Source organism: Hemicordylus capensis, chromosome 3 (genome assembly GCF_027244095.1).
Source record: "Hemicordylus capensis ecotype Gifberg chromosome 3, rHemCap1.1.pri, whole genome shotgun sequence".
NCBI lineage: Eukaryota > Metazoa > Chordata > Lepidosauria > Squamata > Cordylidae > Hemicordylus > Hemicordylus capensis.
Genome location: NC_069659.1, coordinates 43,053,078 through 43,065,615, shown reverse-complemented (window position 1 = coordinate 43,065,615; position 12,538 = coordinate 43,053,078). Strand labels below are relative to the sequence as shown.

The window sequence follows — 12,538 nt, the reverse complement described above, 5'->3', positions numbered from 1 at the left end:
CGGCCTAGGACGGCGCCCAGGGCGCAGGAGGCCAAGGGCAGTGGTGCATGGGTGCATTTTGAGGTCCCTCAAGATGACCCATTCCACGCCCGCTGTGTCCACTGCAGGATGCTTGTCAGCTGTGGAAGGGACCCTGCGCACCTGGGTACGACGCCTTTGTGGAGACACCTAGAGCGTCACCACCCAGGTCTCAGGGGACAGGCTGGCAGCGCTAGTGCGCCTTGTGCATCTGCCACTAGGGCGGGCAGCGGCAGTGTGCCAGCCAGCAGGCAGGCTACACTGCCCGTCCAGCGGTGGACGCAGTCCTCGGGCAGCCAGCGTATTGTTCGCGTGGACCATCATCACCTCACCCGCCTCATAGGGGAGATGATTTCCACCGATGACCAGCCGTTTCAGGTGGTCGAGAACAACGGCTTCCGCCGTATTCTCCAATACCTGGCTCCCGAATAAGTCATCCCCTCAAGGACGACGTTCAGCCGGAACGTGGTCCCCTCCCTGTACCGCCGGTGCAGGGAGCTCGTGTCAGCCGAGCTGCGTGCAGCTCCGGCCGGGACAAGCGTGCATTTCACGACTGACCTCTGGACCAGTGTCAGTGGGATGCACGCTTCTTTCCTGGCCCTCACTGCCCACTGGTGGGGACCGGAGAGTGAGGGGACCTCCGCGGGCGATGCTTCCGGGTCCGGCGCGGCTCCCGCTGCACTACGGCACAGGTGGGCCGTCCTGCACGTGGAGACGATGGACACGAGGCACACCGCGGAGGAGGTGGCGGCCGTACTCGACCGCCAGATAGAGGAGTGGATTGGCGGGTGTCCACACCTCTCCCGCGGCTTCATTGTCACCGACAATGGAGCCAACGTTACCGCCGCTGTCGAGACAGTCATGGACTGTGTGAACATACGGTGTATGGCACACACGCTCCATCTGACCGTCAGGGACGCCCTTGGCCTTAAGGAGCTGAAGGCGTCCCAGGAGAAGGGGGCCCGCCCCATCGCAGCTGCTGTTGCTGCCACGGCCACGCTTGTGGATAAGTCCCGCAAGCTGGCCGCCCACTTCCACCGCAGCGAGAAGTCCAGGAGACTGCTTCGCCAGAAGCAGGATGACCTTGGCCTTCCTCGCCATCTCATCCCTACGGATGTGGAGACGCGGTGGAACTCCACCTTCCTCCTGTTCCAGCGCCTGTTGGAGCAGGAGAGAGCCCTTGTCGCCCTGGCGAGGGACGAGTCCTTGGATGTCTGCGACTTCTCAAACGCAGAGTGGAAGCAGATGTCCGAGGCGGTGTCGGCACTCGAGCCCTTCCAGCTTGCCACGAAGGGCTTGTGTGGCGACACCACTCCCTTGAGCCAGGCGCTGCCCACAGCTGTTGGTCTCGAGAAGCTGATGGGTGGACTCCATATCTCTCTGACCACGCCAGAGGGTCGTGCTCTGGCTGGGAGGCTGAGGTCTGGGGTTGACAAGCGGCTCGTTGATGTGCTGGGAGACAGGGAGGAGTATGTCCTCGCTTGTCTCTGTCACCCAGCCCTCAAGGGCAATGCCGTGAGTGCCGACGACTTGCCCAGGTGGAAGGGCATCCTGGTCGAGAAGGTTAGGGAGGAGGAGGCCGCTAGGGCCCGCAGAGACCAGGGTGTTGGTAGTGGTAGTGGTGCGGGGGCAGCCCTCGCGGCCCAACCCGCACCCAGCAGCAGCATGGGCGGCCAGCCGGCGTCAGCTTCCCCTTCCCCTCCCTCTTCCCAGTCCAGCAGCGCGGCATCCCAGGCGGCGCCATCGCAGCAGCCATTTGCTACCGACTCGAGATCCGCCCAGTGGTTTCAGCGGTTCTGCTATGGCGCCATGCCTGGTATGCGGGAGGCTCGACCTGCCAGGCCCCCCTCCAGTGCTGAGCAATGCGTTGCGCAGTACTTGGAGGAGCCTGTGGAGGGAGACGGCATGGACTGCGCACAGTTCTGGGCGAGCCGCCGCCAAGTCTGGCCAGACCTGGCGGTGGTGGCTGTGCGCCTCCTCTCCTGCCCCCCAACCAGTGTCCAGAGCGAGCGGGTGTTTTCACGTGCCGGGGACGTGGTGACACCCTCTCGCTCCCGCTTGGACCCTGGTCTGGTGGAGCAGCTGGTCTTCCTTAAGGTGAACCTCCCCCTGTTGGGCTACCCCAAGCTGCAGTTTGAGACGGGCGAGTGATTACCGTGGGTTGCCCCATGGTTGGTCACCTGCCTGGCTCGACCTCTGCTTATCCCTACCCTCCCCCCTTCCACCTCTAGCTGAGCTGACGTGACAGATGCTGAGCCGTGCCAGCCAGTCGCAGCGTGTAGTGTGCCCACACAGAGATGCAGTTGTAGTAGTTGTTGTAGTGCTGCGACTGGCCAGATGTTTACAATGCCCACGCCCACCTAAAAAGAAACCCAATGCTGACCAGCACAGGCCCTTTATCTATCCACCTGTCAGCATTTGGGGACCTGGCGTGGGCACGGCACACCCCCCCCAAAGTAGCACAGCCCACGGAGTACTAGACTTAGCGGCAGCGGCGGGTATACGTTCAAAAATGCAGTGTAGATATGTAAATACTAGTAAATAAACATGTAAATAATTTTTTCTTTAAAAACCCCATGTCAAAATCAAGCCTCAAAATTATGCAAAAGAAAGAAAAAAAGGTGACAAAGGGAGAACAAAATGATGAATGCCAAATGAATTGATTTTATTGAAAATGTCACCAGAAATCATGTGTGGGGGGCTTGGTTTACATGGAGAAAATGATTGGGTGATTTTTTGAAATGAAACGAATGAATTATTATCATCTTATGTTCATCTTGATTGTGGTCACTGTTGATGTTGGCTGATGGCAAAAAACCCAAAACCATCAGAATAGCAATGAACTGGCTGCCAACACAACATATTGATTGATAACTGTGCAGGGGGGGAATTGGGTCTGTGTGTGTGTGTGTGGTGCAGGCTCAGTCTGTCTCTTCCTGTTGTGTGTCTGTCTGTCTGTCTGTGTGAATGGATGCCTAGCACTGTCTCTGTGTGTGGATGCTTTCTGTGTGTAGTGTGGTGTGTGTCTGTCTACATTTTTTTTTCCTCCCCCCCATGCCTCCCTCCATCCTTCCCCTCTCATCCTCTCCCCTTCCTCTTCACCACCTTCCATCCTCCCTCCCAGCCCACCACCGCCTCACCTGCCCCCAACCCCGGTCTGGCAGATGATGAGAGTCTGGTCTCTCCCACCGAAGCACACACGTGAGCACGTGTGTGCACAAATATGTGGCTGACCAACTCTGAGCCGGACCCTCCCCCCTTCAATCCCCTCTACATCCCTCTCCCCCTCCCCTTTCCTCCCCCCTGCCTCCCTGCCTCCCTCCCTGCCTCCCTCCCCCCTCCTAGCTAGCAGCGCACACATACACACACAAAACACCTGTGGTGGCAAACACCACCAGCACACATGCACTCACACTGGTGCCACCACCACCTCTGCCTTGGGCCTCTGTGTCCTTGAGCAGATATGTGGTGGTGGACCAGAGAAGCATTTCTTTCCAGCAAGGCAAAAGGCATGCACTCACTGCACACACACACACACACACGAAGAGGTGAAGACGAGAAGAGGCAACTTCTAGAACCAGCAGCAGCAGGTGAGTGTCGTGTAATTGTGTTGCTTCCCAAGGCCACTGCCCATGCTCAATGCTCAGTCTGCTGAAACTAAAGAACTAGCTACAATCACCCTTCCTCACATGCAGCTCAGCTCAGCTCAGCTCAGCTGCACAGCACACTGACTAACTAGACACTACAGCTGGTGGTAGAAAAAACAGAAGTCTAGATTCTAGAAGATGTCCTGGTGGATTTTAAACTTTCAAATCTGTGCTAGGATTGCCTTGCCTCCTCCTCCTCCTCCTGCCTGTAATTGTGCCCTCTCCCCTTGCAGTTGCGCCGTCGTGATGGGTTGGTGATGTGCGTGCGCCGTCTACTTGTTAGCTCTCTCCTCCTCATGTTGGCTGGGCTTGCCAGGCACTGGCTGGCAGCAGCTGTTGGCTGTGTGCTAGGCTCAGGCTGTGGCGTGCGTGACTGGACTGGGAATGTTATTGTAGCGGCAACACTGGTTGTGGTGGTAGCAGTAGTAGCTGTTGTTGTTTCTGGGCTGGTGGCTGCTGGCCTGTGCTGACTCTGCGCACTTGGTCTGGTCTGGTCTGGTCATTGGGATGCAGATGTAGGGTGTGTGTGCATCATCCATGGGGAGCATCAGAGCAGAGCAGAGCAGAGCAGGTTGGCTGGCTTCTGTCTGTCGGGCCTAGTCAGTGGCAGGCACTGAGTGAGGCGGTGGTTTCTTTGGGCATCACGTCACCCATCATGCAGAGCGGCAGGTCTGCTGCTCTGCTGCTCTGCCTCCTGCTTCTTCTCTCTGTGTGCTGCTCTTGTGCTTAGTGTGCTGCTCCGCTGCTGCTGTTGTGCTGGCAGGCAGCACAGCAGTGGCCTTTTTGTTAGATCAGAGAGTGGGTGTTGTCTCTCTGAGTGTCCTCCTCTTACTTGCTTGGATAGGAGTGGTGGTAGTAGGTTGGCATTAAGATGGACTGACTAGGTGTTACGTGTTAGGGCGCCCAGAGAGAGGGGCCAAAAAGATGGGGTGGCAATTGTTGGGTTGCTCCTAGTATTATTGGTGAATTTCTGAAGAAAAATTTTTTTTCCATTGGCTAGAATGGGGGTTCGGGGCTGCCCCAGACCCGCCTCTGTGGGGTGGCAGCACCGCCAAAGTGGGTCCGGGGCCATGGCAAAAATGCCCTCAGTCCCTCCCAGCAATCCCCGTAGAGATAGGAGTGATGGTTCTGTTGTTTTTCTGAGGTGTTCTGAGTGAGTGTGGATTCTGTGATAGCAAATGAGAGTGGATTCATGGTGTCTCATTGGAAATCTCATTAGCTATCATAGAATCTACACTCAGAACACCTCAGAAAAACAACAGAACCATCACTCCTATCTCTACGGGGATTGCAGGGAGGGACTGAGGGCATTTTTGCCATGGCCCCGGACCCACTTTGGGGGTGCTGCCACCCCACAGAGGCGGGTCTGGGGCAGCCCCAAACCCCCATTCTAGGCAATGGAAAAAAAATTTTCTTCAAAAATTCACCAATAATACTAGGAGCAACCAATTGCCTTGGGATTTTTGGGGTGGAGGACACCCATGGGTGGCTACCACCCACCCCAGCTTTTTTGCCCCTAAGGGCTCCACAATGTGAGTTATGGGCAAGAATTAATTTTTAAAAATTTTTTTGTAAAAAATCAGAGGAAGGTCCAATCGACTTGAAATTTGGGTGACAGGTAGAACACAATGTCCCCTTCAAAACCAGCCACTTTTTGTGATCCGAACCGGTTCGGTTCGGATCCGAACCGGTTCGAAACCGAACCGGACCGGGGGGGTGGTCCGGCAAAACCAGAACCGAACCTCCCCGGTCCGGTCCGGGCCCGGTCCGGACCCGAACCGAACCGGGAGAACCGGTTTTATGCACATCCCTACAGAACAATGTATAAGAGCAGAAAACAATTGCAAGAGCGAGATAAGAATGCAGGGATACAATCCAATATTAATATGGGCCTAGTTTTGAACACTGGGCACATGTTTACTTTTTAACCTTATTTTGATGAGGTTAAATAATAAAAAATTAAGCACTGGAAATTAAGGATACCTGAATCAGTATCTAAGGGTGGCACTAGAGTTTGCTTTGGCAAACACAAAAATGATCATTCACACAAAAATGACCATCCACACAATCAAAAACTGTGCAATACTCTCAATTTGTGTGTGCTGTGAGCAGTGTGTGCTCCCAATTTTCAATTGTGTGCATGCAAAGTAGGAGGAAAACCTGATAGAAGTGACTGTGTGGAAGCAAGGTAGGAGGAAATGCTACCTAGGTTTTCCTCCTACCTTGCTTCCACACAATCACTTCTGCCCAGGTCTTCCTCCTATTGTGCTTGCACACAACTGAAAACTGGGAGCACACACAGCTCCCAAACCTTTGATTGTGTGAATGACCTCACACTTTTACTAACCTGTGTTTGTCAAGAAAATGAATGTGCAAAGGTAAGCATTTACAGGTCAAATGCCCATGAGTCTGTTTTTGCCCTCTTCCTTCCTAGCAATTGTTTTCTGTAAATGTAATCCAGCCTCCACATTAGCAATAGGCAATAATACAGAGCTGAGGACCTCATTTCTGCCTTAATGGGCAGCTTCTCCTTGTATCAGGCAACAAAAATAATCTCCACTTATTTTGAAATACCGCAGCAGGATAAGTGAAAATAAAAAACAGAAGAAATCAATTTTTAAGTGAGAAAAGTGACTCAACTTATTAAAATAATTTACCACTTTAAAAACTTTCTATAATTAATGTATTTTTATATTTTAAAAACCCTAAAATTATTACAACATAAAATCTGTTTTTGTGCAACATATATTGGATCCTAACCTTGTTCAAAGGCTTCTTCAGTTCATGGAGGAACCCCATCCACTCATCAAAGAATGTGTTCCTTGAGCACAATCTTTCCTTCCTTTCCTTGAGCATAAGGAACTTCTGCACATGAAGTGCAAGGTCATAATCCAACAAACTAAAAGCAAGGTAAATTATTTTTTATGCAAAAAGAGGTTCAAAAGGTGTTGCTGTTTTAGGGAAATCCATTGAGAAATCTCTGTGAAATTTAGGATGAACGATCCACCCAGAGTCTCTGAACTAAAGAAAACTGGAAACTGAATGTTACTGTTTTAATTTTCTGGTGTAACAATTCAATTTTCACATATTATCAATTGCTCATGTAAGCCCCTGATGCAAGCTGAAGAAGATATTTTTATTCCAGCCTATAAATTCCACCTTTTGCACTCATAAACAAAATTTAATGCTGGGCAATAGAAAATTTAAGAAAGATTCAGGACAGCCAACATTTCCAGTATTTTCATTTTCTTTTCTTTTAATGAGTACAACCATCTGACATCTTATTAAATTGCTAAGAAGTTGCATTACTTCCATGCCAATAGGTGGATGGTTATTTGTTAAGTATACATTGAAAAGTCTGTCAAATGTTTATTCTTTATTGCAAGGCAACAGCAGTGCAAACGTTATGCAATATTTTGTTCATTTGAAGCATTTCTTCAATATTGTGCATTTTGAAATGCACATCTAACCTTAATTCCGCATAGGGAGTAACTTTATTTTTTTTCTTTATTGAACAGAGCAGGTACCATTAAACTAACTATTTATTTAATGGTCTGATATACAAGTCAAAGATGCAACAGAAGTAACTTGCTTAGCTTCAAAAGTTCAGATCCACCAGGCATGGATATACTGTATAATGGTCAGTAGAAGCAATACAACAAACAAAACAACCCCCCCCACAAAAAAAGAACTTTGGATGCAAAACTACTGCCATTTTATTACTGGACAAAAGTTTTAGGTATACTTGCATAAAGGGTTTCCTCTCTCACACACTACTGTAAAAAATATACACTCCTTAATTTATCAGTGTCAGTTACTACATACAAGTTCTGCTGAAGTTGAAAAATTGGTCCATGGTCACACTTGCATTTGTTCTTATCCTACATTAAGAATAATCTAACGTATCAAATGGCTGACATTTAGGCTAATGGGTGAATGTTGTTGTGTATGGTGAGGCATGTGGGTTTGATGTTATGTATGGTGAGGCATGATTTCTCCTTACTTCTGCAGACAGCTGTGCCTTCTGAAAACATATTTTCAGGAGGCATAGGCAACTGCAAAGGAATAAGGGGGTTGCCAAATGCTGCCCCTGACCCCCAACCAAAAATCTTGCTGTGCTAGCACAGCACAGATTTAACACATCTGAATGCCGGCCAATAAATATAAATAAATTATTACCTTCTATTAGTAGCTCTTGTCCATGACTACCCAAAAGTGTTCGAGACAGGAAAGGGGCAAAGTCCACAAAGATTTCACGAAGGAGTGGGGCCACTTTTTCCAATGCTCTTTCAAGCTTTGCAGTGATGCTGTTGAAAACAAAGTACATTTGGGCCAGAGAAGCAAACAGTACAAATTACAATGCAACAACATACTGCCCCTGCTAACTGGGCAAAGAGGCACCTTTTACCGTGGTGATTCTCTTTATTTAGCAGGGGGAGAGTAACTGGCCCTACCCACCCCCAGCACAGTACCTCCAGTGACTATTGCTGGTGTCTATCTTATGTTTCTTTTCATATTGTGAGCCCTTTGAGGACAGGGATCCATCTTATTTGTTTGATATTTCTCTGTGTAAACCACCCTGAGTCATTTTGGAAGCCATTAATTCAAAGAAATCGAATTAATAATAATAATAATAATAATAATAATAATAATAACAATAATATTGATGATTTACAATAAAACTCTGCAAACTATAGAATAGTTCGATAACAGTGATTAAAAGTATAATTTAGTTAGTACAGCATAATTAGGAACATAGGAAGCTGCCATATACTGAGTCAGACCATTGGTCTATCTAGCCCAGTATTGTCTTCACAGACTGGCAGCGGCTTCTCCAAGGTTGCAGGCAGGAATCTCTCTCAGCCCTATCTTGGAGAAGCCAGGGAGGGAACTTGAAATCTTCTGCTCTTCCCAGAGCGCTCCACCCTCTGAAGGGAATATCTTACAGTGATTACACTTCTAGTCTCACATTCATATGCAACCAGGGCAGACTCTGCTTAGCTAACAAGCTAAGTCATGCTTGTTATCACAAGACCAGCTCTCCTCTCAATGATACCATATCATTAGTATGGTATCAAAACTGTCAGTCTCCTGTACCATAATATGTTATCTATAATATAGGAATTGATTTATTTTCCGTTATTATTTTCAATTTTTAAAGGATGTCAAAAGGATATTATCTAACTGCTTGTAGATTCATGCAAAATATGTTTGTACTTCCTACTGATGGATTTATTATAAAGGATTATATCCAAAGAAAGTTAGTCATGTCTAAATTAATTATAATTCATGAAATCAATGTGACAAATTAATTATGAAAACTTGATTTCCATTCATTTCAAGGGAACTTGGTTATACCTATCTTTTTTGGAATGCAACCCAAACATTTTAAACATTTAACCCAACTTCTTGGCTTGCCACAGGAATCCTGTGAGCCCTACTCCAATAAGATATTTTCAGCTCCATTCTAGCCATATTGTTTTCAGAAGTAAGTGCCACTGAGTTCTTTAGGGCCTAATTCCCATTAAATGTATTTTGGATTGTAGGCATAGATTAAAATACCGACCTTTTTTCCTAGCATGTGTTCAGAAGATTATTGTAGCTCCAACTGCAGTGAGTTGGCAGCTTACACTAGGAAAAAACCAACAGTATTTGGCTAGGAAAGTTCATGCAAACCACTGCCACTACTGCATTCCAAGGGCAGAATCTTGAATCAAAATGCAGCCAAAAGTAGAACACTTCTCTAGTAGAAAGGTCAGGATTGGCTCATGCCAGAGTAGAATGTACTACCCATGTCTAATGTTATCTTTTAAATTAAATGTGGGGTTTTTTTTGGGGGGGGGCAGGGGCAGTTAGCAGCACCTCAAACAGCAATACTGTCTTCTAGATTTACAAAAGATTCAGGGACATCCAGCTTTTCCAGTATTTTCATTTTCCTTTATTTTAAAGAGTACAACCATCTCACCTCTTCTTAAAAAACATCTCACCTCTTATTAAATAGCTAAGAAGTTGCATTGGTTTAAATATCTTCAATGGCTTAGAAGTGTTTTAAAATCAACCCATAGTTCTTGCTCAAGCTTTCAGAGCACTTCACAGTTTCTAATAAATACATTAACATAAATTTGTTTTCTGCAAGTTACATAGCAAGCTACTGTTTTCCCCAAGTTACCTTTCAAATCTTGTGTTGCATTATCCATAAAATCATTTATTTATGCAGCATATAAAAGAAAGCTTTCGGTTTATATTCTTGTGAGTATTCTAAGCCATTCCCTTACAAACCACAGCCAGGATTATTTTTGCCTGGCTAGGATTCCCACCACCCCTCCCCCACTGTGATGAACTACACAAATATTAGCAAGCAATATTGTTCTAAATTGAGTGGGATGTAAAGAATAATTAATGAGACCAACAACATTTTATTTATTTAAAATTTTAGTCCTATTCCACCTCTTCTAGGCAGATCCCAAATTCAAAATAAAATCAAGCATTTAACACATTATTAAATCATGGCCTTACTATTTTTTCCAAAAGATCATGTTGGCCAACTTGGAAAGGGACACATTTCGGCTCATTTCTCAGTAGCACAAGTAGTAGTATTTGTTTAAATTAATAATTGTAAAAAAGATATTAATAATGGCAAAAATGCCTACTGTCATGTGGTTCCCCCATTTTAAAATAAAAGTATCTATTTAAATTAACACTACCCATAAGCTGTCTTCCATCAATTCAAACTCATTAAAAAAATGTTTTCTTGATGCACTGAACCACAGGCCACAAAAAAGTTTCTTTGATTAAAACAGCTAAACACCAGTCAGAGCTACCTACATAAGACAACCAATGGACAGTCTTTCTAGTTATTTTTTGAAGGACTCACATAGATTTGACCCATTTAGGATTGGCCTGGACATTTAGGAATGGCAGAGTGCTGTTCACTACATAGTTGAATCCTATCTTGTATGCTCAGGGTCTAGGATTTTGTACATTCATGAGATTAGAAATTTTCTACCATCAATAAAGGAGCTTATCACAACTTTTAATGAATTTGTGTAATTCTAATGTCAAAAAGAAGCCAATTGCCTCTTTAAAAACCAAAGGATGGGAGTGTGGCATGTTTGCTTATGAACAGCGAGTATTCCACACAGCTGCTTAGTCGGCTTCCTCTGTCTTTCCAATGTTTTGGTCAATGAGTACAAAAGCACTAGTGTAACCGAAAGTGCAAGGGGTGATGTCCTGATTTGTTTCCCTCCACAGCATGTACTGGCAACGAAAGGGGCAGGATTATTCTTTCTTCCTGTTGTCAATTATAATAGTGGAATTTCCTGCATAGCTACTATCTTACCTGTACTGATGGAAGAAATATTAATTTGATATGGCAGCAACTGTTGCAAATGAAGTAGTGAGCTATTTTGCAACCTTGCATATTTAAGAGACTAGAATCCAAATAACGGTACGCTCAGCCAGGATGTTTATTGTTTCCCTTTGAATAGAAAATGTCCATTACATTACAATCTGCTTTAGCAAGTACCTTCCATTTCAAAAGCAGATTGTTAAGTAACACAGGGCCTCTAAAACCACCACCACCAAACCAGGCATCAATGTGATTGGGCACTCATGTAGTAGGACTGGTCCACAGTGTGTGGTAAAGGAAAAGAGCTCAAGCCATGCTTATTGCGGCGTCACACCAGAACAAACAAAAGGAAACTCTGGCATTGTTTCTAAACAACAACTTTATCTTGCTTTCCAGGGGTTTGCTATTTGCCGAGTAGGCACACTACTTAAGAGGCTATTTCCCCACCCCCCAAAATAGATTGACCAAACATTTACTTCGAGACATTATCAAAGAAAACCTTCGTTACTCTCCTCTGGGCAAGCTCAGACGCTATCATGATGTATGAGAAGATATGTGCAGTGTACCCAACTGAGTGAAGAGAGATAAAACTTCTATTCTTTGTTCTCACTGGACATCTTCCATTACCTTTCAGTGGGGACAGATTAAAAGCACATATATACAACTGGCTGGTTCTGGCATTTGGTTTTCTGTTGGAAGGAGGAAAGCTGGTCTTGCGGTAGCAAGCATGACTTGTCCCCTTAGCTAAACTGGGTCTGCCCTGGTTGCATATGAATGTGAGGCTATATGTGAGCACTGTAAAATATTCCCCTTAGGGGATGGGGCTGCTCTGGGAAGAGCAAAAGGTTCCAAATTCCCTTCCTGGCATCTCCAAGATAGGGCTGAGAGAGATTCCTGGCAGCAACCTTGGAGAAGCCACTGCCAGTCTGGGTAGACAATACTGGTCTGACTCAGTATATGGCAGCTTCCTATGTTTCTATGTTGCAGCACTTCTTTTCACAGTAGTGCTCTCTCTACTTTTTTAAACCAGAAGTGCACAAAACAGCAGCAGAGAACAAAGAATTATTCTGAATTTTGGCATACATTATTTTAAAATTGTATGCATGTTCTTATTCTAAAACTGGCATTAACAAAAATAAAATATGAAGATTACTTAACTCTTCCTCTTGTAGACAAGAGATTTTTGCTGACAATATATTGTACAACAGATTTAATGCATCTCTGGAGACATGGAAAGGCTTTTAAAATCTGTGAATTAGGAACTGCTTATTTTGCTGCTTAAACTAAATGTAACTCTGCAAATATAGAGGCCATAGGAAGAGGAAACTCCTTCAGGATGGTTCCTCTTGATCACAGAGGAAGCACGCATAAACATCTTCACTTCTGCAATTAATGTTTAAATAAATGCACTCCAACAGTCACAAGAAAGGAATCAGTCAAGTATTCCCTAAGCAATAGAATTACTTGCATAGCCAAAAGCAGCAGATAGAAAAAGAAACTTGAAGAGAACTGAAGAAACGCCTGT

General features: G+C 45.8%; 1 protein-coding gene across 11 annotated transcripts in view; it reads right to left on the bottom strand.

Annotated features, from left to right (window-relative positions):
* The window catches only part of NBEA (neurobeachin), a 670,094-nt gene that overhangs the window by 412,866 nt on the left and 244,690 nt on the right, over positions 1-12,538 (bottom strand). For all 11 annotated transcript variants that reach the window (XM_053311836.1, XM_053311837.1, XM_053311835.1 and 8 more), the window contains one exon: positions 7,845-7,972. In XM_053311836.1, coding sequence (XP_053167811.1) covers positions 7,845-7,972 — 128 coding nt within the window. The remainder of the gene's footprint in view (positions 1-7,844; positions 7,973-12,538) is intronic.